This window comes from Urocitellus parryii, chromosome 2 (genome assembly GCF_045843805.1).
Source record: "Urocitellus parryii isolate mUroPar1 chromosome 2, mUroPar1.hap1, whole genome shotgun sequence".
In the NCBI taxonomy this organism is placed as follows: domain Eukaryota; kingdom Metazoa; phylum Chordata; class Mammalia; order Rodentia; family Sciuridae; genus Urocitellus; species Urocitellus parryii.
The window spans coordinates 38,105,840-38,132,704 of record NC_135532.1 but is presented as its reverse complement, the minus strand read 5'-3'; the positions used below and the strand labels follow the sequence as shown (position 1 = coordinate 38,132,704).

At 40.3% G+C, this 26,865-nt stretch overlaps 1 protein-coding gene across 8 annotated transcripts in view; it reads right to left on the bottom strand.

Annotated features, from left to right (window-relative positions):
* Nucleotides 1-25,711, bottom strand: part of Rcbtb1 (RCC1 and BTB domain containing protein 1) — a 42,821-nt gene extending 17,110 nt beyond the window's left edge. Inside the window, exons 1-9 of one of the 8 annotated variants that reach the window (XM_026393665.2) lie at nt 25,604-25,711; nt 21,370-21,489; nt 11,780-11,855; nt 11,506-11,670; nt 11,025-11,175; nt 4,220-4,386; nt 2,859-3,017; nt 1,313-1,420; nt 763-905 (exon numbers count right to left, since the gene is read on the bottom strand). In XM_026393665.2, the coding sequence (XP_026249450.1) occupies nt 763-905; nt 1,313-1,420; nt 2,859-3,017; nt 4,220-4,386; nt 11,025-11,175; nt 11,506-11,631 (854 nt within the window). In that variant the 5' untranslated portion in view covers nt 11,632-11,670; nt 11,780-11,855; nt 21,370-21,489; nt 25,604-25,711. Of the gene's footprint in view, nt 1-762; nt 906-1,312; nt 1,421-2,858; nt 3,018-4,219; nt 4,387-11,024; nt 11,176-11,505; nt 11,674-11,779; nt 11,856-21,369; nt 21,490-22,871; nt 22,955-25,603 lie in introns of those variants that run through there. The other 7 variants (XM_026393668.2, XM_026393666.2, XM_026393667.2 and 4 more) reach the window with 7 other exon arrangements.
* Between the last annotated feature and the right edge of the window lie 1,154 nt (nt 25,712-26,865).

Genomic DNA, 26,865 nt, shown 5'->3' with positions numbered 1-26,865 from the left:
AAACCGAAGAAAAAGGAAGGAAAGTAGACACTGAAAAACGTCCTGACTATTCTGGGGAATTTAAGTGTAGTAAAAACAAACATCTTCAATAAACCATTTCCTTATGGCTTTCTCTCCCACCTCTACCAGAGCTCAGAACACTCATCAGGCTCATAAACACTGGGCAAAGGGTCATGGACTCTGAACATTCCCATCCGAAGGGACTAAGGCTTCGCCCTGCATTTCACAGCACACTTCCTAGGCAGGGTCCCAGAACCACAAGTCAACACTCCGGAATGAGTGGATGAGACCTCACAACCTGGTTCACTAAGCATCTATTCCAGTTAGACACATTAACTCAAATTAATATTTAAATAGATAATGTCTTTTTAAGAGATTTTATTTATTTATAAGTGCATTTAGTTGGCAAACAGGGAAAGTTTGTACAATTTGAATTTCAACATAATCACAGATCCCATTTTACTTCCCTACTCAAGGGGTAACACCAAATCTGTCAGAATTATGCCAAGATGCATTCATATTAATCACAGGTGGTTATTTCAGAAAGCTGCATGAGAATCATACCAACTCCATGTTCATTCTGGCTGGAACTCAAAACCATTTTATCCAAATGAGAATGTTAATAAAATGGAAGAGTCACAAAGCCAAACACCACAGCTTTGCCTCTCACAGTACCAAGACCATAACTAAAACACACACACACACACACACACACACACACACACACACACACAGTCCCAAGACACAGCTCAGCCAAGTTACCTTTCTTTTTCCACCATGATGTGTGCTGGGCTTAACAGATTATTTTTATTGCCAGTTCCCAGCTGCCCATACGTGTTAGCTCCCCAGGCATAGAGCAAGCCCTCATCTGTTAGTGCTAGAGTATGTGCATAGCCGCAGACAATCTGCAAGTAAACATAAATCGTTACCATTAGGAGGACAACAGGAAGGGCAGGGAAAGCATCTCAGAGATTACAGCCAGCTTCTGTAGAACGCCAATTCACCGTCAGGTGTGGACTGACATTTGCTAGAATATTAAAAAGCATTAGGAAAGCCTAAACCTTAGAGTACTGGATTTTACCACCAGTTTGTCACTTGATATGCCAGCACCATGTGCCTCCTCCTTGTGGGAATTTAGGGAAGATGTAATATTAAGTAGGGAAGGTGAGAGAACTGGAAATTTCCAGGCAAGGGAAGGGGCAAACCTCCCCCCCACCTGGAAAAAAAGAAAAGGAGTAAACCTCCGATATTTTTCCAAGTCAGAACAGGAAACTTGGATGGACACCAGCTGGCAAGAGGCTCCCAAACGTACCTGGTTCACACACACACTGTGCAAAGCTGCCACTCTCACGGGGCTCAGCTGATTACCATTGTTTCCCAAGCCCAGCTGACCATTGCCATTGTAACCCCAGCCATACACCTAAGAGCAGAGAGAAAAAAGAGAGAATGGGGCTTTGGATCCATCTAAATCCAGTCCATCTAAATAAATCAGTACTCTAACACCCATGTTCTACTTTAGATGATCCTGTAACTGATCACCAAACAGAAGATATTTTGGGGGTGAAGAATGGCAGAATTTGGCATCAGTTCTCACTCCATGACTTACTAGGTTTGAGAAGGCTTGGAGCAGTCATTTGGTTCCTGTCTTATAGATGAAGAAGCTGAGGATCATTAACAATTATGAGGCACTTATGTATGTCAGGACACTGTGAAAGGTACTAGGAATCTAAGTCTTTGGTAATGGTTTAACATGGGAGGTAGACACAGGCAAATTTTCTGTAGACAGTAAGATAATCAAGGCACCATAGGATAATGAGGAGCTTGCAAGGGCTTAGCCCTAGAAAGTTTGGGGAATACTTCAGAAAGTAGAGACCTGAGCAGAGCTGAAGGATGAACAGGGCCAAAAGCAATCCGGGCAGAAGGCATGGAAGTGTGTCAGAGACAGAGACAGAAGACAAGCTGGTAGGCCTGGCTGGACACACCTCAGTCAGTGACAAAAGACTAGAAGGAAAACGCCAGGTGAAAGTGGCAAAGGACATATCAGAGATGCCTGTAATCCCAGCAGCTCGGGAGGCTGAGGCGAGAAGATTGCAAGTTCAGAGCCAGCCTGAGCAAAAGTGAGGTGCTAGGCACTGAGTGAGACCCTGTCTCTAAATAAAATACAAAATAGGGCTGGGAATGTGGCTCAGTATTTGAGTACCCCCGAGTTCAATCCCTGGTATCTGCCCACCTCAAATTAAATAAACTAGATAAGAACTCAGTAAATTATAAAGCACTCTATGGCCCCACTGCATGATGCTATAAAATCTGTGTCTACAGAAGTATTTTTGCATAATTTTCATGCACTGAGAAATCAATAAGTGGCAAGTTAAAGTATAAGCTGCAATCAAAAATAATTTCATAGACATAACTATCAGCTCAAAGGTGAGGGTAGCTGAAGGGTACGTTTTTTAAAGTAGCCAACAACAATCAGGACAAAAAATTCCGCCCTAGCAAGTTGCTTCCTTTTATGATCAAACATTCAAGAAGCAGTAAGTAGCTCTACAAAGACTGTCAGCTGACTAAAGAAAACACAGCTGACTTTCACTAGGAAAGAAAGTTGATACCAAATTCTTTAAGCACAAATACTTATAAGCATTAGGCAATAAACAAAATTTAACCATACCAGAATCTTTACTTGCAGGTAAATTTTGGGATTTAAAGAAATCGCTCTGAGGAGCAAACATCCTCTGGCCAGTCCTCATGATCAGTTAGAGGTCAATGGAGCTGACAACACAAAGCCCTCTTCCCTCCAATGCTCATTGCTCCCAACGACAATTCCTGAAAGGGGATGGACCAGGAAGGGAGTGAAGGCTCACCTCACCATTGTCCAGCACAGCCATGGAAGAGGTCTGACCACAGGCAATGCCAACCACCCTCTTGATATGTAAACAGTTGGTAACCTTTCGAGGAGTTGGTTGGTTTGTTGTAGATCCTGATCCCACCTGGCCACAGTTGTTATAGCCCCAAGCGAATACCTACAAGAGAAGGGAAAAGGAAAAAAAAACGAGTGCTTAGAGTGTGGTACAGTGAGCAAGACAGTAACTTTAAGACAAGCATGGATCCAGGGATGAATAAGAGGTATAACACCTACTACAGGCTGGGGAAGTTATTTTCTCCAGAATCATTACAAATACACCAAAAAACAAAACATATCTTAAGGAATAAGGTCATTTAAAAAAAAAAAAAAAGTCCACAACACCATTATACATATCTGATTTGTGGTCTTTTTAAGTATTTTTTTTTTTTTTAGTTATAGGTAGAACACAATATCTTTATTTTATTTTTATGTGGGGCTGAGGATCGAACCCAATGCCTCACACATTCGAGGTGAGCACTCTTTTCCTCTGAGCCACAATCCCAGCCCCCTGATTTGTGGTCTTGGCAAACAGTATCACACTCACCCTTAAGACTGAATTCTAGGGATGGGGCTGTAGCTCAGTGGTAGAACGCTGGAATAGCCATGTGTATGTGCAAAGCACCACACACACACAAGATTAATTTCTTCTACCAAAAGGGAAGTCCTCTGACTACATGACACAGGTTATGCTGGAGAAGAGTGTTCCCACAATCATTTTAGCTACAAGCTATGCCAAGTACAAATATGGTCTTTTTTTAAATAGAAAAATTTCACAATAGAAAAGCAGATATATCCAACAACATATCTAACAACAGATGAACATAAAAAACAAAACATAATATATACATTCAACGGAATATTATTCAGCCTTTAAAAATTCTGTCAACTTGAAGTCACCATGCTCAATGAAATAAGCAAGTCAATAAAATGACAATACTGTATGATTTCACTTCTATGAGGCACCACGAGTTGTCCAAGTTATAAAAACAAAAAGTAGAATGCAGTAGCCAAGAGCTGGGAGAACAAGGATGAGAGTGAATGTTTATCAGATACAGTGTGTTTTATAAGATAAAGAGTCTGGGTGTAGATGGCGGTGACAACTGCAGTAATAATGTGAATAGATTTAATGTCCCTGAACTGTACTTAAAAATGGTTAAGATGGGTGCTGGGGATATAGCTCAGTGGTAGAGCACTTGCCTAACATGGGCAAAGCCCTGGGCTCAATCTCCAGCACCACCAAAAAAAGAAACTAAGATGGTAAATTTTATGTTATGTGTATTTTACCACAATTCTTAAAAAGAATAAAAACAGCACACTTACCTCTCCATCAGCTGCCAGAGCCATTGAGTGATGTGATCCACAAGCAACTTCAACCACCTGCTTGATCAAGAGATTGGTACAGACGTGGATGGGAGCGATGCCCTGGTTGGTGGTTCCATTCCCCAGCTGGCTGTATCCATTGTGGCCCCAGGCATAAACCACTCCATCTACACACAGGGCACACACAGAATCAGTGCTAAGAGGAAGTGGTAGCCTTGATACTTTCTTTCCCAGAGTTTGTACACCTCATTCACTAAACCTTCTTTCTCCTACATTGCCCTCTCTTCTCTATAAAGTTGCCACTGGTGGAAGAGGAAAAAGAGGGATGAGAAAACAGGTCAGAAAGAAGCAAAAATCTTAAGTGAAAGCACTTGGTACCAACATAGAAGATCAGTTTTATGGTCAGAAGCCAATCTTAATGTATACGAAACCTATAGACTTTCTAAACACTGATTCATGGCAGTAGTTTGTATGACTGGTACCAAGCAAAAGGTAGAATCACAGAAAAGTTTATCACCAACACTGACATCACTTTACCAAAAATCAAGCCTCAGGGAACCCCTGGAGGAGGGCTGTATCAATCACTCCCAATGAACAGAGGGAAAAGGAATGCTGTTTGCTAGGGAAACAAAAATCACAAAGCTTCTCTCAAGAGTATTTTGGTGTCATGAAATCTGACTGAATTTTGTTTGGGAGGGGAGGCTTTATAAAGCAACTGTTTTATTATGCTCATTTATTCTGTGTGTCAGGAATCTGGACAGGGGACACTGAGGTGCCAGTCTTTGTTTCATGACCTATGTGAGCTCAGGAAGACTGAAAAGCAGGATGGCTCAATGCCCAGGGGCTGGCCATCACCAAAAGGCATCTTCACTCTCACTGTGGCTATCTTTGGAGAGAACAATTAGTGTATTATAAAGGACACAACTCAGGAACAGCCAAATAGAAAAGCTACACAGGGCAGAGTGGGGGAGGGGTATAGAGCTTCCAACACCTGACTCCCACCAAGCTCCCTGATAGGGTCAACAACCAGTAAGCTCCCCTGCCTGAATTTTTTTTTTTTTTTTAAGAGAGAGAGAGAGAGAGAGAATTTTTTTAATATTTATTTTTCAGTTTTCGGCGGACACAACATCTTTGTTTGTATGTGGTGCTGAGAATCGAACCCCGGCCACACGCATGCTAGGCGAGTGCGCTACCGCTTTAGCCACATCCCCAGCCCCTGCCTGAATTTTTTTTAAATGGACTTTATGCTTTTGTGATTCTGACAGAGGTAACTTTTTTGTTTTGTATTATCATTTCATGCATTTCTTCCCACAGTCTGCTTGAGAGTATCAAGAGCAGGTCTTCCCAAATTTAGTGTTCTTCTCTAGTGTTTTCCCATGGTAATAAAACATCCTGACTTATGCAGGACAACTAGACCTGACGACATTCAAAGACAACAACTGAAATCAAAAGTCCTGGTTAGACTGCTGGCTGGCTGACAGTCCCGAGCAAGCAGGGGAAGGTAGTGACATCCAAACAGGCCTCTGGTTGTCTTGTCTTGAATAGCAGCCCACACAAACTTAGACTACTCTGGCAGGTATAAGGCCGACCTAGAGAACCTCTGACATGCTTCTCAGGAGGCGCTCCTTCCCACAGAAATAACAAAAGAACCAAAAATGGGGCATTTCATCCTAAGTATGCAACTCACGACTGAAGGTTTAAGAAAGAATTAAAAACTGACCCACAACACTATGGTGAGATTATAGCAGGTAAAAAAAAAAAAAAAAAAAATAGCCTAGGAGGGCTTTAAGTCCTGAAAGAGAAATACACTCCTTATTCTCAGGAAACAGTATCATAAAGATGACAGTTTTCCTATATAAGTTGTAAAATAAAAACAATAGCAATAAAATCCCTCAAGTTACCTTCTGGAACTAGACAAACCATATTAAAAAAAAAAGAAAATGGTAACTCTGCCAGTTATTAAGAACCATAAAATATTTATAAACTAATATTAGGAAATGAACAGACCGATCAATGCGATAGAATTGAGAGTCCAGAAATGAACCAACTACATATGAAAATAAAAGCAACATCAATTGGAGAAACAAGCTGGGTTGAGATAGCTGCATGATCATTTTGAAAAATTACATTCATTCCTCATACTATACATCATGGTAACTTCTGATTGAAATGAATTTGAAATATAAAAACCATATAGGAAGCAGAGGGGAAAAGTTAGTTAATTCCTCCCTAACCCAGGAGTAAAGAAAATTTTCATACCTCAAGAATCCAAAAGCAACAGAAAAAGCACTAATTTTGAATCTAGTTACATTTAAAAAACACACAATTTTTATGTGGAAAATGACAAAAAACCATGAGCAAAGAAAAAATTAAATACTGGGAAGAAATATTCGCAATATATACCACTGAGTATATAAAATCCCATATACAAAAGAACTCCTAAAAATACAAAAGAAAAAGACCAAAACCTATGGAAATATGAACTGACAGTTCAGTGAAAGAAATACAGTGACTCTTAACCATATGAAAAAATAGATAACATCTTTATACAAGAGCCTAGCTCCCACTCACTAAGGCAGATCTAGCTACTACCATTGCCAAATCTCCACTACGCCATTAACAGAGACCTGTGCTGACCCCCCAACTCAGCACCTCCCTCAAGGACACCAGCCAGCCAGCTGATGGCAGGACATTTACAACTGACCCTGGAATGGGCTATCAACAGAAACATATAACCCAGGTATTGGTTTCTGGCCCACAGAGCCTCAGCCAGAACCACTAATGGGGGTTCATGGAGTATTTAATCCACTGATATGGGATTCCCCAAAACATCTTAGACTAAGGGACCAGTTCTGCAGCAAAAGAAGTGCAGTGGTGTGTACCTGATCATACTGCAACACCCAAAATCTGCCAACCAGAGTGCATGATGGATGGATGCTCTGACCAGAGGCATAGGTGAGGCATCAGCCAGGAAATGCTACCTAGCAGGGAAGGGATGCAGCCCACCAAGGTGAAGTATCTGCTATAAATTAAGGACTGCTTTCTGGTGCTGTGTTCCTAACAAGCAGAATACATGAGTCCAGGAACCAAAAATGGATATATGAGTGTCCCTACTAACCATCACCCCTCATGACCAACTTGGGGGATTTGAGCTTGCAATTCTAAGTTCCATGGGTTTAGAAACCCTGGTTCCAGTAAGGACCACAGGGAGTCCCACTGAACTGTGAGCTGTGGCTGCTGGGAATTGCCAAAAAGCAAGAACAGAGAGAAGTTGGTGGTGGTGGTGGTGCATGCCTGTAATCCCAGCAATTCAGGAGGCTGATATAGAAAGATCAGAAACTGTCTCAAAAATTAAAAAGGCTGAGGATATGGCTCAGTGGTACAGTACCCCTGGATTCAATCCCCAATACTAAAAAAAAAAAAGGAAGAGAAGTCACAGTCCTGGCAGGAAGAGAGGACTGTTGTTATGAGGGCAGAGAGGAATATGGCTGGCACCCAGGTCACATTTGCAAGTCATATTGTATGCCTGCCTAATAATGAGAGTGAAAAGAAATGTGCAGCAGCCAGGCCAGAGTTCACCATAGCCAGGGGCTCAGAACCCTCAAAGATGAGTCTGAATCACGAATCAGGTAAACTATCCAAACCAGGTGCCAGTCATTATTGTAAAGGAGTATACGCACACTTTCTTCCCTTGATGAAGCATAGGAAAGGTGAACTCCATCCTGAGATGGCTCTTAGTCCCAAATTAGGGTGTACTGATCCTTAGTACACACTGCTGCACTTCTTTTGCTTCAGAACTGGTCCCTTAGTCTAAATGTAACACTTGAGATATTTGAAACTGTATGATCTAGATTCTGAAAGTAATTCCAACAGGAGAATTAGCATGTCCTAAGGAAACAAAAGGGCTCTTAGGCCCTTTCTAGACATACTATCTCTTAACAAACCCAGGACTAAATTTCAGGATCACTTAAGGCTTAAGAGGTGAGCAAAAATTGTCCAAGGACGTGATATCCCCCAAGGAGAATTGGGGGAAGGAGAGCATGGAGGGAGGCAAAGAGCACCCATGAATTTCTAACCTTTAAAGAAATTGAATTTAGTCTTCAGGGAATGGAAAATGAACTGGGGAAGGAGCTAGAAACAATTTTATAAGCAAACTAATTTAATATTGTTTCAGAAGACAAAAGAAATCCTCAAGCCCAAGATCTGTATGTAAAGTATAATATCAAACAAATATTGAACTTCAAAGTAGTCATCAAGTGGAACTGGATGTTCAGTTTAACCAAAATATTCCTAAAACATTCTTCAAAAATACTGCAAAAGCCAGTGAAGTATGGAGAAATGAACACAGGTTTTTATCTTACTCTTCCCCAAATCCTACTGAAATGATAGCAAAGGTGGGGAGCAGAAAGACAAACACTCAAGGAGAAGGAAAACAGTAGAAAAAAACAGAACCTGAGAAGCAGGCCAAACCACTAACAGACATTACCATTTTCTCACATCCCTTCTTTGGGAGGCTCCGAGACAACTGCTTCACCAAAATAAGGACAAAATAAAACATGAAAAAATAGGGACTCCAGAAAGGAAAAAGTGAAGGACTTTCAAGGATAGTGGTGAATAAATGCTCCAGGTTGACACGTGCAGTAGGCTTAGCGAGTGACCAGTCCACAGTGGAGTAAGGGACTGAGGACTCTAGAGATTACCTGATTTGCTTAGAAGCAATATACTATTTAATGGAAGAGTTTGGGTATAGAATAGGTTAATGACAGATTATAAAAAAGTAAATGAAAAACCTTGAGGGAGTTATTAACCCTAGGAAAACAAACAGTTGTACAAAAAAGGAGAAAGCTTAACTATAAATAACACTTATACAGTCCAGCAATGTAAACATGAATACCAACTTAAATAGAACGGTGCTATCAGGATATCAAAAGGACAAAGACAGGGAAGGCAGGGGAAGAGAGCTAATTCTCTCTGCCATGAAACAAAGTAAAGAGATAATATCTAAAATTTAGAAATTGAAGTGTAAGCATGTTATTTTAAAAATACGAGAGTAATTCTAGAAGATACACCTGGAAGAGTCAAAAGTGGCTCTTCCTAAAAAAGTTCAAAGGGTGAGCAGAGCTGAGGTAGGGGCACTTCATTTTCACTCAAAATCCAAACCATTAGATGATTTAAAGTGTCAAATTATTTTTAAAACTATTTAAACTACATATATAACACATAAGAACATGGCATACAGGGGCTGGGGCTCAAGCGGTAGCGTGCTTGCCTGGCATGGGTGCGGCCCGGGTTCAATCCTCAGCACCACATACAAACAAAGATGTTGTGTCCACTGAAAACTAAAAATAAATAATATTAAAATTCTCTCTCTTAAAAAAAAAAAAGAATATGGCATACAACATGCAGAATGTTCGATGCATACTATGTAAAATGTATTACAAAAATTAAAATCAAATTAAATGCAAAAATAAAAATATTCCCACAAAAAAGTAATAATTTATAGCATAAATGTAACACTTGAGATATTTGAAACTGCATAATCTAGACTTTGAAAATAATTCCAACAGGACAGTTATCATGTTTTATGGTTGTCACTTGGGGGAAAAAATAAGAATTTGAAATGTATGTTTTCGAGGTCTGCTCAAAAAATAAAAAATAAAAAATATGCCCTGGTGTTGATGTCTGACATCGAGGTCAGGTTAAAACTGATATGTTAGGAAAGGCTTAAGTCGTTAGGTCACGCTGGATGACAGCTGAACCAGCTGGTAAAACAGTACTGCTTGAAAAAGATAGAGTAATGCCAGAAAGTGTGAGTACACAGAGCAGAAGTGAGACACACTCCACACCAGTTCCACTCCTACTGCAGGATCAGCTCCAATCTGGCTCAAGCTTGAGAGCTGCTGGCAATTAGAAGGCAGGAGGCCAAGGCACATGGTGGCATCCAAGGAAGCTGGTATTCCCCAGTCTAGACACAGAAAGGCAGAATGAAATCTGTCTCCCAAAGCCCACCTTAGAGGATCAGCCAACAAAAAGCTGAGAATCTCTGCAGAAGTGAGAGCTAATGGGCAGGGCCAGGAGCAGTGGCGCACACCTGTGATCACAGCAACTGAGAAGGCTGAGGCAGAAGGATCAGAACTTCAAGGCAACTTACAACACCCCTGGGTTCCATCCCTAATGAAAGGAAAGAAGGAAGAGGGAGAGAAAAAGGAAGGAAGGAAGAAAGAAAAGAGCTGATAGGCCCAAAATACAAAAAGAAGAACTTAGATCATATGTAACAAACTTTCAGAGCTTGTTGTGTTCCCGATAGCACAGAAAAATGTCTACTCTACTGATTTTGGGGAAGCAGAGAAAAAAGGACAAGAATCTTTCCAACCACATCCCCCACTCTTTCAATATGGCACCCCCATGAATGCCTGAGAATAAACCGAGATTTCTCAAGATGTAAGATCTACACAAAGAAATGAAACCAAATTATCATCTGGGTTTATGAAAATGTACCAGGGAAATGTTGCCTAGTGACTACAAAGCCAATGAAAAGTCAGGTTGCAAGGATCTCCTTTGCTATAGCTAATCTTCCACTAGTTTCTATAAATAGTCTAAGCAACATGTCCAACATGCAAGACATTGTGGCTATTTCAAAGGTGGCCTGAAATGTTTAACTTCCACTTGCTTCATATACAGTGTCTCAGAAATTTTTTTAAAAATTTAAAAATCAATTCTTTAATACAGTCCTTCCTCCCCTTTGGCTCAGAAATAACTGCTTAATTTCCCACAAACTGAAAAACTATTTTTGTCCCCTCTTTACCTTCAGTGCTGAGAAGAACATGGGGGCCACTCCCATAACTAAGGCTTTTAATCTTCTTTCCACATAAAGATTCTAGCTTCTTGGGTACAAGTGTACTCTGGTTATCGCCAGTCCCTAGACAGTTACTATAGTTCAGTCCAAACACAAAGACCTAGAAAACAAATAGTTTTGTCTGGGTCATCTGGCCTCAAGTTATATTAAAAGCACCTTTCTCCACCCTGAGAGTGGAGTTCAGTAGGTAAGAAGAGACTGATAAGTTTGCTAAGAAATATTCAACCTCTGCTAACATTACTTAAGTTTCATAACTTTTGTCAATTCTATGGGGCAGAGGCATATTAAAACAAGAAAACAAAAGAGAAATTTTATCAAAGTCCTAGTCTTCCTGAATTTCAGATTTTTTTATCCCATAATCTTATCTCAGTCTTCAAACCACACCCTCGGAAGCCTAGTCCCAAAACTGAACTCTAGTTCTCAGTCTTACCTCATCATTGTCAGTAACATAGAGTGCTTCATTGGCTGAAGTGCCAAAGACGCATGCTTTCCGAATAGATGCAATTTCCTGAGGGGAGAGCAGAGTGAAGATGGGCCACTTTCCTACATCCACCATGATTCTGGCTTCAAGCAACCTAAAAATAAGCTGACATCTCTGCTGGAACAGAAAGGATTCCATGAAAATATTAAACAACTGCTAATTAAAAAAAAAAAAAAAAAAAAAAAAGACAAGACAGACCTGTTAATCAAAGCTAATGAAGTACCTTTGGTTAAATGGATCACTTGCTTTCCCCAGCAAGGTGTCCAATCCTTGCTCCACCTTCAAACCCAGGCCTTTTCCTGTAACAAAAGCACAACAGACTAAAACCAGGCATTTGTCTTGCCCATTTACTAGTCAGACTCATGTGTTCCACAGGTGTTACAGAGTCAAACAGGTAATGAAGATAGGCTAACTGTACAGAACCAAGGCCTCTCTTCAGTTGAGAGATAATCAACTAAATTATACAATCAACTAGAGAATTGTCTTGTCTACTAGTTTTTCACCCAGAGAATTAATGTGTGTGAGTGTGGCTGTTACAAAAATCAGAAGCAGTGCTTCTACCCACCCCCTTGAACTCCCGCTCCTAGGGTACCTGAAACACCCCACTCCTTATAGAAAATCACTGCCACGTGAAGCCACTGTTTAATGACAGGAATATAACATCCCTCAGCGCCGGGATGGGCAACATTCTAAGGTGCACTTGCCCAAGGTTTACCAGATAAAACCATAAAAGAAAGTATTATATTCTGGTTCTAATTTCTTTGACCAAACTGTCTACATACAAACCATATGTCAACCAAGATAAGGCAATGCACCTCAATCTAGGCACTGACCACTACAGCCTTCAAGCAAATCACAATTAGCATAAATGGTACCCTAGAGGGTGCAGGGAACTTATTCTACAGAAGAAATTTTATGCAAAGAATCCTTGTGAGGGCTGGGGATGTGGCTCAAGTGGTAGCGCGCTCGCCTGGCATGCGTGCGGCCAGGGTTCGATCCTCAGCACCACAAAACAAACAAAGATGTTGTGTCCACCGAAAACTAAAAAATAAATAAAGAAAAAAAAAAAAGAATCCTTGTGAGCCTAAAGGGAATTTCTAGAAATTCCAAAAGCTGTACAAGTTCCTATCATGCAAGTGAACTTCCATTTTGACTCTTACCTCTGGAAACTGAAATGGAAGAAAAACCAGAGTTTCCTAATGAGGGCAATACTCTTGAGGTTCCTTCCCACTCACCCTTGTGTGTGTGGTGCTGGGAATTGAACCCAGGGCCTTGTGCAGGCGAGGCAAGCACTCTACCAACTGAGCTATATCCCCAGCCCCCTACTTACCCTCTTAGAACTCTAACAGCAGCCAAGAGAGGCAGGCTCAAGATCAAATTCTTTCTGGCTCCAGCACCTCCCTCAGCACATGTAGAGTGCTTGGGAGCTCAAGCATCCTTAACCAATGCCTCATTTCCCACCAACCACAGAGATTTTCCCCATTAGCACTTGGATGATGAGGATCAGGTGTTTATCAGCCCCAAGCATCATACCACATGTTCAGAGAGGGTTAAATACCCACTATCACTACACAGCAGACTCATCAAATAATATCTGACTATTCTTTCAAGTGTGCATGCATGGCTACGTATACATGTGCCTGCACACATGCATGCTGTTTGTTAATAAGGACAGGCAAAGGATTTGGGGAAAATAAAAATACATAAACATAGTAAAAAAATAAAATTTTGCTTCAGATGGTACAAAAGTATAGGAAAGTAACTCTTCTTACCAATATTCTCTGACCTCTCCTCAGAAGCAACCACTGTCACCAACTGTTTACAATTCCTTCCAAGGATAGTGCATACTCATTCAAGCATTATATATATGCAAGTAATTTTTTGTATATGTATATTTTTAGTTGTTGATAGATCTTTATGCACTCTACCACTGAGCCACAACCCCTGTCCCCGCCAGCCTGTGTGTACTTTAGAAACAAAAACAAAAGGAAGTTTCCCCCCTTACTTAACAGCACATCATGGAAATCATTCCAAATTAGCATGAGTAGAATTACTTCATTTCTTTCAATGGTACTATACAATTCTAGTACACAATTTAACAACTTGTTTCCTACTGAGAGGTCTTTGAGTCACTTCCAGTCTTTTTCTAGAACAATACTATGATTATTGTTTGCATATTTATTGTCTAAATGTTCTATTTTATACATAAATTTCTAAAATTCCCCCAAATTGAATTGCTGTATCAAAGTCTATTTTACCCTTGATATAATTTTAATTATATTAAAAGCTTTTAAAATTAAAAGAAAAAGATCTCTCTCAAATGGCTTGCCTTGTGTCTCTTACAAAACAAATGGGGAGTCACAAACAATATAAAAAACCTATCAGCAACAGATAAATTTCAAGAATACCCAGATGTATATTAGACTATGAACCATATTAAATTAGCCTTCAACATTTAAAATTTTACATGATATAGAATTAACCAAAAATATAAGACTCACACCACTTTTTAAATTACAACCCAAAGGGATACCATTCAAAACTATAACTTCCTGACAATGGTACAGTTATTTTGAAACCATTAATCAGATGGAATTCTGCCCTAAGGGTTTGGTAATCTGCAAGATGAAGCTAACCTTCATAATGACAGTTTATTATATGAGTTGAATTTACCCATAACTAATTACTTGAAGTTTTATTTTACAAGGTGTTTCTCCAAAGTAATTTAAGAGCCAATATAAAACCCAGCTCATATATCTTACGTGTGCACACTTATCCTAAAGAAAAAAAGCATCACCAGGCTGGGGTTGTAGCACACTGGTAGACACCTGCCTAGCATGTGTGAGGCACTAGGTTCGAATCTCAGCACCTATAAATAAATGAATAAAATAAAGGTTAACATCTAAAAAAAAAAAAAGTAAAAACAAAAAAAGTTACATTGTTGGCCAGGCATGGTGGTACATGACTGTAATCCCAGTAGCTCAGGAGGCTAAGGAAGGAGGATTGTGAGTTCAAAGCCAGTCTCAGCAAAAGTGAGGTGCTAAGCAACTCTGTGAGACTCTGACTCTAAATAAATACAAAACAGGGCTGGGGATGTGGCTCAGTGGCCCTAAATTCAATCTCCCAAACCTCCCCAAAAGAGTTACATTGTTGGAAAAAAAAAAAAAAAAAAAGCATCACCAAGGCCTTGGTATAGCAGAAGGGATCAAGCACAGAGGCCTGATTTTTAGTTCACATTTACTTTTAAAAAATATTTGTTCTAATTAGTTATACATGACAATAGAATATGCATTTTGACACATAAGACATAAATGGAGTATAACTTCTCATTCATCTGATTGTACACGATGTAGTTACACAGGTCATATTTACTTTTAACTAGTCAGTGTAACATGTACTTAAATTTTTTAAGCCTTAATTTCCCAAAAATTTCTGCTACATCTAAAAATCTGTAATTTCATATTCAAGATGTAACGAAGCAGCTCTGGACAGTTTCTTAAATGCACAAGAACAAGGGCAAAAATGTTGTCCAAGCAAGTAATTTCTCCCAGCAACACAAACAGGCAAAGCAAAAGAAGAGCAGGAAGAAAGTAACCATTGTCAACAATCTGTCTTTCTGCAGTTAGATTGCTTCACACACGTTATTTCATTCAATCTTCACAAAAATCTTGTAAGGAGACAATAATTCATTCTTATGGAGTAAGTATGTGGAAACTGTGGCTCAGAAGTGAAATAACTGGCCAAGGTCGTATCACAGAAAGTGGCACAGTCAGGATGCACTCTCACCCCTATAATTCTTATAGGGAACATCAGCCCTGACCTCCCAATAGCTAAACTTCTCCAACAGTACTTCCTTCTGACTCTAAATAAAGCTTCTTAGAATTTTCCAGCACATACATCAATTCAAACGAGACCCAGTGAACTACAAGATGACAGGTCTTCCCAGGGCTTGATAATCAGAAAAATGATGAGCTATAATTAGCATGTAAATCATTATTAATAGTTACTTCTGATGTACTAAGAATTATTTTTGCTAGTCTTTTCTATATTTAATCTAGGAAATACTTTCTCAAAAATAACATGTTTGGTCCTTAATTGTCACTTGTGCATAGTTAGTAGGTGAATCAGTGTTTTTTTTTTTAAATTGCATGGAGGTAAAACAGAGAAGAAAAAAGAAACAAGCAGAGGTAGGAGAGTTTAACACCCTCTACCCACATGGATCTCCACATTTTCTTTGGCACTGGAAAATACATCCTGTGTCCCCTTCCTCCCAGATTTGCTCTAAGTCCATTAGCACTAAAGATCAATATCCCACTGCCAGGGGTGGCTTTTCCTATCTATTGTGCTGTCCCTCATAGAATTTGTGACGGTAAGAAAGGTTATTTTATTTTATACTCTAAAAAGCAAATTCAGCCAGGAGGACAGAGAACTTCCAATTTTAGAAATCTACATTTAGAACTGGAGGGCTGAAGGAGTAGAATAACAACCAATCTTTTGATACCTGTAAGGGAGAATGGGGAAGTATTTTATTTTACTGACCTAGCAAATATATATATTTGAATACGTTTACAGAGTTTAAGAAACAGGCAATAGAGATAAATATAACAGGAAAACTTTCTGATGAAATATGGTCTCAATATTAATATTAGGAGGCTGGGGTTGTGGCTCGCAGTAGAGCTCCCACCTAGCAAGTTCGAGGCCCTGGGTTCGATCCTCAGCACCACATAAAAATAAATAAAATAAAGTACTGTGTCCAACTACAACTAAAAGATAAACACTTAAAGATTTTATTTATATATATATAAATATAAATATATATATATATATATATATAAAATAGATATTAGGGATGATCTCTAAGCATGTGACTTTCACACAGATCTCAAATCCCTTCCCCCATTCTATCCAAAATGTTTGATTCAAGAAGGCTGATGAACAAGACTTTTTAACCTCTGGACCTGTCTTCTGCTGACCTAAATGATTTCTAAGGAAAACAGGTGAGAATCAAGTAAGCAACTCTTCAGAACTGGTTAGCACCAAGATTCTGATTCCTCTTCAGATGTCATCTGTAGAACATGATATGAGTTTACATCATTCTCTATAAAACTGATTCTTGGGGAAACACTAAGACTCTGAATGTGGACCAATCCATCTTATTCTTTTTTTTTTTTTAATTTTTTTTAGTTATACATGGGCACAGTATCTTTACTTTGTTTATTTATTTTTATGTGGTGCTGAGGAGCGAACCCAGAGCCTCACAAATGCAAGGCAAACGCTCTGTCACTGAGCCACAAACTCAGCCCCCGTTTTATTTTTTTTTAACTTTTTAAAAAATTTATATATATATATAATATATAATATATAATATATATAGTGGGACATCAGGCCTTTATTTTATTTATTTATGTGGTGCTGAGGATTAAACCCAGTGTCTCACACATGCTAGGCAAGTGCTCTGCCACCAAGTTACAGCCCCAGAAGCCCAATCCATTTTAAATGGCCGAAATGCTCTTCAGCATACCAACTTAGAGTCAGGTTTAGACTATTTTAAAAAAGCAAGGTCAAATATGCAAAATTATTTCTTTTTTTTTAATTACAAATGTTTTAATTCCTTAAATGTACAATGAAAATTCCTAACAGAAGTTTGTCTTCCTAAATTGAATGGGTAATTAGTTATCAATTTAAGTTGTTAAGCTGCCTGACAATAAAAATTTATAGTTAATCAGTTACTGATGAAGTCTAAAGTGCCACACCAAAAAAAAAGCACTACTATATGATAATGTGAATAAAATAATAGCACATATTACTAATTCTCCTGCAATCACCCTAGATACCAAGAATACTGGGGTCATCAAACAAAACGATAACAATCTTGATCTCTGAGGAGCTAACAGAAAGTCAGATTCTAAGTGAGTGGAAACCTAGAATACAAACACTACTGGATTATTAGGCAAACAATGGGATTCAACATTTTCCATTTAATACATTAATATGTATCATAAGTATACAGAACATGTGATACATATTAATGTATTAAATGGAAAAAATACATGCAAAATAGTGACAATTATATGAAAATTATATATCCCAGAAAACTGTTTTACAAAATTCTAAAAATAAAATTCTCAGTATTCTAGCAGATGATAAAACGTAAAGCACTTCGACACTTAAAAGCATCAGGCACATTGGCGCACACCTATAATCCCAGCGGCTTGGGAGGCTAAAACAGCAGGTTTGAGATTTCAAAGCCAGCTGCAGAAAAAGCAAGGCGCTAAGCAACTCAGTGAGACTCTGTCTCTAAATAAAATACAAAATAGGACTGGAGATGTGGCTCAGTGGCTGAGTGCCCCCGAGTTCAACACCCACTACCAAAAAAAAGGCATCTGGTTTCTTATAAGAAAAAGTATTCCTCAGAGCATTCTTCCTTTTTGACCAACTGGAGTTCTCATTTGAGCATAAAAGATTTAAGGATGTGACCATCTTTTTCTCCATTTCTGAGCACAGTCTATTTCAACTCCAGGAACACTTCTTTTTTTTTTTTTTTTTTAATAATTTTTAGTTGTAGATGGACACAATACCTTTACTTATCTTTATATGGTGCTGAGGATCGAACACAGGACCTCACACATGCCAGGTAAGCGCTCTACCACTGAGCCACAACTCCAGCCCTCCAGGAACACTTTCAAATAAAAGAGTTCTAGGGTTTGGAGAAAACATTTTGTGTACAATCTTACAACTTAATGTCATCCGTCTAACTTTACCAAAAGCAATGCAAAAAGCCTCTGGAGTTAAAGAAGAGTCTGATGCTACTCACACCAGTTTCTTTCAACCTGTTCTGATGGGCCTTGTGAGAATGAGCAGATGCTACACGTCTGATTTGGACACCAAATATTATTCCCAGGTTCAGATTAACCTCTGAGATTGAATCAATCTTGAACATTTTAAAACACAACTTTAAAACTATTATACCCATTGCATGGTTTGAGGACTGCGAACAAGATGTAAAGTTTCAAAGATATGCTGAGACAATAATTACTGCCTCAGCTGCTAGGACAGCTGCCCTCCAGTTCTCTCTTCTGCAGGCTCATATCTGAGAAGAATAAAAGGGAAGGAATGTCTGGAATCTCAACAAATTCCTCAAGAGTAAACCTGAGAATGTAGCCTTCTCCAAACTCCACCAGTTTGTCATCATTCATAAGGATGCAGCTGAAGCAATCATCCTAGATACCAAGAATCAAAGTACAGATGACTAAAAGTCACCCTCCTCCTACCTCCATTAAAACACAACATGACTGCTGTCTTAGAATTTCCCAACACTGATTGTGATTACCCTTTGCCTCATTAGTTGGGTTCAAAGTCAATACTCTTATTTAAGAGGAAAACAAAAGTATCTATAGCTGTCAATTCCCAACAGACAATAAATTATTTGACTTGAAGCACAAATTGCAGTAATGGCCTGTAGAAGCATTTCTTCAGTCCTAGCATACAAGGAATTGCTTTTACCTCATTGTCCAGTATTCAGCAATTCTAGGACACGGGAATCTGACAGCTCATTGTAAGTGAAGAAATAATTCTACTGAAATTATGTGTTCAGGTTGGAATAACAAGCAACCCAAGTAGCCACAATATCAACACCATAAAGAATAACACATCCAGGGTTGTGAAGCTGTGGTCCTATAAAAGTACTACCTTTACCGGGATGGTTTTATTTTCAAATGAAAACCAGGAAAGAAATCTCAATAATAATACTTTTCTATGGCTTTGTTCTTTGTTGCAAACATACATGCATAACAAGATAAACCACATAAAAATAGATATTAAAAGGTTTAAGAAATGGAAAATGGACAGAACACAGTATTACTTCATTTTATTTTTTCTAATAAGTTCAAGGCTGGGATGGAGGAGTTGAGTTCAAACTTATTTATGGTTTCATGAAGCTTTCCTATGGGAGTGTTCTGAAAGTAATTTTGTCCACTAGTCTCCAGCCAAATGAAAAGTACCCAATTGTACCCTGCAATAAATGAAAGCCAAACTAAAAGTCCAGCAATGGACAGGCAGAACCATACTCGATTCATTCAATAAATGTTTACTGAATGTCATTAGGTAAACAAGGCAGAGCTAACCCCAGAGGTTGCCCTCAGCAGAGCTTACATGCGGTGGGAACATCTAGACACAGAAGAGACGCTCATGACAGAATGCCACTGCTCTGATGGTGGGATGTGGGGCTTCAGAGGCTTCGGGAGCCTGAGAAATGGCAAATGTGCTTCAACCTCTTGGAGAGAGGTGACACCTCTAAAATGAGCATATGCCAGGTCAAGGTCTGATGAAAGTGAGCATGGCTGAAGGCAAGCAACTCAGGCTTTATCCTAGTAGCCACATGTAATCCCTGAAGAGTCTAAGCAGAGCATGATCAGATGCAGGTCTGTAAAGATTACTTTGTCTGAACTTGGAGACTAAAGGGGGTGAGGAAGAGGGCTCCGAGGGAGTCTAAATGGCTACGTTAAGCCAGGAAATAAAGGATGGAAGGTACGCCAGGGAAAGGAAGAACACCCAACAGGAGGGAGACTCAAAGAATTCTGTGACTAAATGGGAAGCAGGCACTGGGTGAGAGGAAAAGCAGAGCAAGGATTACCTGGATGCTTGGCCTGAGTATGAGAGTGCGCCTCATACCGCTCCCTTAATGGAGACTACAGAAGGTTCCAAGGAATAAGGAGCTCGATTCTGGACATTTTAAATTTTGGGGACTAGTGGGATGAATTCACCCAGGGAAAAGTATGTGGAGTAAGAAGCATGGACAATCATGGGCAAAAAGTGATGAAACTCTAACAGGAAAGGGACAGGGTGAACCCCACAGTAGAGACAAAGGAGGAACAAAGAAGGAAGAAAACCAGCAGAGTGCAGTGTCATGAGCTACAAACTGAGCATCACAAGCAGGAGGTATGCCAGCACCCGTGCTCCTGAGAGACCAAAGTAAGAGCTGAGAATGTTTACAGCTCTAACAAGAATTCCTGATGACCCCAATGAGTAGAATCTGTAAGGCTGTGGGTAGAAGAAGCCAGATTGCAGCAGGTTGAGCAGTGAAAGCTAAAAAAAAAAAAAAAGAAAAAAGAAAAAAAAAAGAAAGCAATGAGCATAAACATGTTCCAGAAATATGACTGTCAAAGAAACTAGAGAACCAAGGTGGTAACTGTGGAAATAAGATGGAGCTGAGAGACATTTTTTGGTAATCTTATTTTAAACATGTTCAATACCTAGAAAGGAGCCAGTAGAAATACCAAAGATAAAAGAGGCCAAGTGTGGTGGTACACACCCATAACCCCAGCAACTAGGGAGGCTAAGGCAAGAAAAGTGCATGGCTGAAGCCAACCTGGGCAACTTAGTGAGACCCTATCTCAAAATAAAAATTAAAAAGGGCTGGGAAGGTGTGGCTCAGTGGTCGAGTGCTTGCCTAGCATGTGCAAGGCCCTGAGTTCAATCCCCAGCACAAAAAAGGGGAGAGGGTTAGGGATATAGCAGAGCAGCAGAGTACCCCTGTGTCCAATCCTTAGTACGGAGGGAAAAAAAAGGCACAATAAAAGAAGATAAAACAAGTATGTAAGGTTCTTGAGAAAGCAGCAGAGATGTGATAAAAGCTGCAGAAAGTCTTCCAATCCAACACAAGAGGAAGAGGAAAGGAAGGAAGTGGATGAAAAACTTTAAAGGCTGCAGAGCCAAATGTTGGAGACATATTCATTCACATGATCATGTGCTTTCTCTCTTTACATACCCACCAGTGACCCGGGTTTTTACATGAGGGTTCCAATTTTCCCATACCTTCACCAACCCTTATCATTGTCTATTTACATTACAGTCACTCCAGTGTTTGAGATGGTATCTTAGTGCAGTTGTGATTTGCATCTGGGAGCATTCTCTTCAGAGGTCAATTATTTTTCCCTGTAAAGAAAGAAGTAAGGCTTTCTGTTGCAAGGAAGAAAAGGAGCAACCTGAAGATAAAAAAAAAAAATGTTTGCAGAAGTCTAAAGCAGTCACCAAGCAAGAAGAACCCAGAAGACCACCACCACCACAGGCTTGAGGTACCCTCTCATGTCCTGTAGAGATTTTCTTCTCCAGGAGTTCTTTAAAAGTTGTTCTAACCAGAATTGGAATAACTGCTCAGAGAATTTTTTCATTTAAAAGCAGTAACAGAATGCTCCTGAAAAATCTTATCATTTTGTTTAAAGTCACACCAGAAATGACACTTTGCTTAAGATCCACTCTTCTTAAACTTTGAAAATGAATCATCTCTCAAACACAAGTTCACTACAGATCTGACAACTTTACTATAAGAATTTAACTACAAACAGTGCTAACTTCATCAAATGGCAAACTGCCAAGAGAAACATCACACATCCATCGTTTCAATAATGAGTCATTCTGTGCTCCCTTCAGCAGCACATATACAATAGTAGGTCACTTCTTCAAAACACCTGCAGATAATCATATCATAAAGTGTTTACTTAAATTAGTAACAAAAATCACATATACAATAACCAGTAACACAAAAGAAAATTATTTTATTCAACCAGTTACCATGTAGAGCATAGGCAGTCTTTGATTTAACTAATCCACAAGTACATTCCTACATGATATAAAGATTTAGAGATGTATCACCAAAGTATACTATTACATACGTTGACCACAATTTTTTTTTTCACATCTTGGGACTAACTTGTACTGTGATCCAGATTAATAGCAAGGGTTTTATGGTAAAAGATGTTGTTGTTTTAATTATCTATTGCTGAGTAACTTGCCATTCCAAAACTGTGGCTTAAAATAATAGCATTTCTCTTGAAAATGAATTTTGAGTGTAGGAAGCTGGAGTTACTCCCTAGGTCACAGGCAGTGGGAATTTAACTAGAACTAAAACAAGCCTTGTTCACATATGTGGCACATTCTAGTGGTCTTTCTCTTTCCAGCTAGTCTAGACCAAGCTTTTCTATAAACACTGACTGGCTTCTAAGGCAATGAAAGCTAGAGCTGCCATGCCTCTTAAGGACTATTCCCAGAACTGGCACAGTATAACCTCCACCACCGTCTATTGGTCAAAACAAGTCAGGTGGCTGGCCTCAATACAAACGAAGCAAAAACAGCCTCTATCTTCTGACTGCAGGAGCAGGCAGTCAAGCACAGTGATGAGAAGAGTTGGAGGCAGTAGTCATCTTTGCAAACAATATATTCCAGCTGTAAACAATACCACAGAATATCTCCACCGTACTGAGTTCAGGATTGAAGCACTTGAGAAGGTACAGACTTTGTCTATTTCCAAAACTACTCACTTTTTAAGCTTCAGAAAGAATATCCCAGCAAAAAGCTGACCATGTAGAATGCTAATTTCAGGAAAACCATGGAATCTTCTTTCCTGGGGTTGTGGGAAGGATAGACACCATCTTTTAGAAATGGTCTGAGTATGTGTTTTCCTGGATGAGATCCATCACTTCCTGAAGTCCTTTCATAACTTACAATTTATTATGCACATGAATAAAAAGGTATGATCTTTTTATTCATATGATCTCCTTTTTAAAAGTGAACCTAACACACATATACAAGCATCCCTAGCTATTTAAACTCCTGCTATCCAAACTATCAAAAAATTTAAGAATCAAATAGATTTGGATTGCTTCAAAACTCCTTTTTTTAAATTATTTTTAGCAGTAGATGGACATAATAACTTTATTTTTATGTGGTGCTGAGGATCAAACCCACTGCATCACATGAACTAGGCAAGCACTCTACCACTGATTCACCACCTCAGCCCCTAGCTTCAAAACTCTTGCTACTGGCTCTCCTAGATTTAAGAATGAGCTGGATTTAGATATCACCGAATCCCTTATAATCTGAAAGCTCAACATCTGAACTCTGCAACCCAAAAATGTGTATAGAAAAAAAAAGTACTCATATTCTAAAATATTAACTTATCTTTAGGTAGTATAATTATAGACCATATACATTCTTCTTTATATTTATTTGTATTTTCTAAATTTTCTCCTATGATTTGCTTGCAAAATTTATTGTTTTAAAGTGTTTTTTTTTTTTTAAGATGGACACAATATCTTTATTTATTTGTTAGGTGGTGCTGAGGGTCGAACCCAGTGCCTCACATGGTGAGGCAAGCACTCTACCACTGAGCTATAACTAACCCCAGCCCTTACTTGGCAAAATTTAAAAAGTAAGACTGTATTGTGGACTAAATGTTCTTGAAAACTTTTTAATTTTTTTAATTATATTTTTTTAAATATATTTTGACCCACAACAAATTCATGTTGTGGGTCAAATATATAATTGACAGATAATTACTAACTGATCCCCTCTAGGAAGTCTATTCGGGTTAAATTCAACCAATACCCATCATATCCCTCTTGTGCATTACTCAACACATACAAAACATACAATGTTTTTAAAAAAATCATAGAATAAAGCTAGGCATGGTGGCACACAATTGTAATCATTGCTACTCTGAAGGCAGGAGGATTGCAAGCTTTGAGGCAGTTTAGGCAGCTTAATGAGACCTTGTGGCAAAATAAAAAAGGACTGGGTCAATGGTAGAGCTCCTGAAAATTAAGATAAGGCCAAGCTCTGGCTGGAACATACAACAGGCTTTTTCTAATTTTAAAAACCTTACAAGGAACTTTTTTTAACTACAAATTTGGCGGGACTGGTGGCACACACCTTTAATCCCAGTAATCCCAGCCACTTGAGAGGCTGGGGCAGGTGAGGGGAAGAGAATTCCACGGGCCTACCCGTTAGAGACCAATCTAGCAACCCAGTGAAACCCCGTTTCTAAAATAAACGAATGAATGAATGAATAAAGGTACAAGATCGATAGCTTTGGTTTTTATAGCTATTCCTTATTTTAAATTTCTAGAACTTGATCACCTAAATCACAGACATAAAAATCACTTGCAGAAAACTCCTTAAAGGTTAACACACTTCCTCTCCAAGAGAAATGGCCTAGAGGATAGAAGAAAAAGGACCTAGCTAGAAGTACTAACACAGACTGGTATTCACACAATGCACTGAAAGACATGCCACAGATGAACTGCTGTATTAATAGAATCTAAATATATGGTTACATACTCAACCCTGAAAACAGTTCAAAGGGGTGAAATTCACCCGGTGCAACAGCCACTCTTTAAAGTTTAAAGCACACTACAAACTGCCCTCAGGGTTCAATCATTTTTCCATGCCTTCGGGCATTATGTCCGTGCCTTCGGAACTTTGAGGTTCATATGTTATCAATTCACAAAACACATCAGCTTCAGAACTCAATTTTTGCCCTCTATAGACTTTAATCCTAATGAGGCGAACAGGGCAAAGGAAAGCATGGTAACAAGATTGTACCCAGCTGCAATGAGTTCTGCAGCTGTCTCACCTACTTATTTGCTGGTGAGACATCGTAAAGAGAACAGAGTGTTCTTCTATGGTCATCTTAAAATAAAGCAGGCGGCTTTTATCAGACGCAGGACAGATAAATTCCATTCCCTCAGTTTACCCCAATACTCCAGGATAAATGTCCCTAGTAAAATAAGTCCCCCCGCCCCCGCTCTTGTGGATTCCTTGTCGCCAGGAAAAAGTCGAGACTACAGCTTGTGACAACACTACCCTCGCGCGCGAAGGAGATGCGAATATCTGGGGAAGGACCAAGTGGAGAAGGGGAGAGTCAGCAGGGAGGTCCCCTCTCAGCAAAACGGCGCTAGCGCAGTGACAACACTTCAGCTGCGAGCAAAAACAACAAAACAAAAATACCCGCATCCGTGCGGCTCCAAACAGAGAGCAGTAAAGAAAACTTTGGCTCTCCTCTCCCACCCCTGCCTCCTCTCGGCAGGAAGAAACGACAGCTGAAGTGCCACACAGCCGGCTCGGAACGCGGCGCCTCGCGAGCCCGGGAACCGGAGAGGCAGGGAGGTGGGAGAGGGCAGGAGTAACGGGGCACACCCGGCCCGGCTGCGGGGAAGGGAGGCGGGGAAAGGACCGGGTCGGAGGAGGCCTCGCGAGCTCGACCCGCACCCACCTCTACCTGCGAGGCCTGTCGCCGCCTTGCCGGCCGGGCCCAAGCTCCCAGAACGCCACTGGGATCTCGGAAGCTCTGCCAGCCGCAGAAGCTGGAGAGAACACCGAAGCCGACCGGCGGCGAAGGGGCGGAGCACGAGGGCGCCGGTCACGTGGTCCCGGCCGCCTCACGTGACCCGGTGCGGCTCGCGCGCCGTCGCCGCCGCCTGCCGCCCCCCTGACTCGGCTCCCGGCTCTTTAAGCTCTCGGAGCGCAGGGCTGGGGGCACCCTAGAAGTCCGTCGGTTTTCAAAGGCCAGGCCTGTGTCGCGATAGAGCGTGGTGGCTGCGGCCGGGTCTCACGCTTTTGTTCCTTAGGGAAACCCGGGACGCGCGAGGGGCGGGCTTCGGCTCTCCTTCCCGCGGCAGATCGCAGAGGAGGGCCCGGACTCCCACCCCTAGGGAACTGGGACAAAAAGCGACCCGGAAACTCAGCTCCCCGCCCACTGTAGGGCGGATGCGGCTCGAGGCACTGCCCAGGTGGTGCTGCTGCCTGGGAAGTTGGGCCGCGGAGATGTTTTACCTGGGCACGTGTTTTCCCGCCCCTCGCCTGCTCTAGACTGAAGGCTCCCGAGGAAGGCCGAAGGGTCGGGAGGGTGGTATCTGGTCTAAGATAAAAAGAAAGGGAACGAGGCACAGGGTCGGGGGAATGGAAGCCGGCAGAGTACCTCGGATGCAGACAGTCAAGGTTGGAAGGGACCTAAGCAGACATCTGACGCAACCCATTTCTTAAAAGAAGTGGCTATACTCTAGTCGGGAGAGGAGATGCTTGGTGCTTGTCACATACAAAGATAGAGTCAGACCTAAAATCCTCTACAGCTCCCAGACTCCCAGTTAGATGTGCAGAATTAAGTCCAAATTTGGCATAGCATTCTAAACAACCCTGTTCAAACTTACCTTTCCTACTTGAGCTCCCATGAAAAAATATAAAAACATTTTGTTTTCCAAGTATCACTTAATAGCCCCACTAAATTACTAGAAGAAACCTACTTTCCTCATCTGCCTCTTAACCCCCTATGGGGAATTATTTGCCTTGACTTCTCAACTTTTATTGGGTTAGTTTCTTTTCCTCCCAACTTGCTTTAGTACTCTGCGTTTGTTTATTCTTCTATCTGAAAAGTCCTGAATCACCCTGGGACGTGGTGTGGGGGTAAAGAGTTAAAAACTAATTTTTTTTCTCCATTTTTTTTTTATTGGAGCATTTTACTTGTACTTAATGATGGAA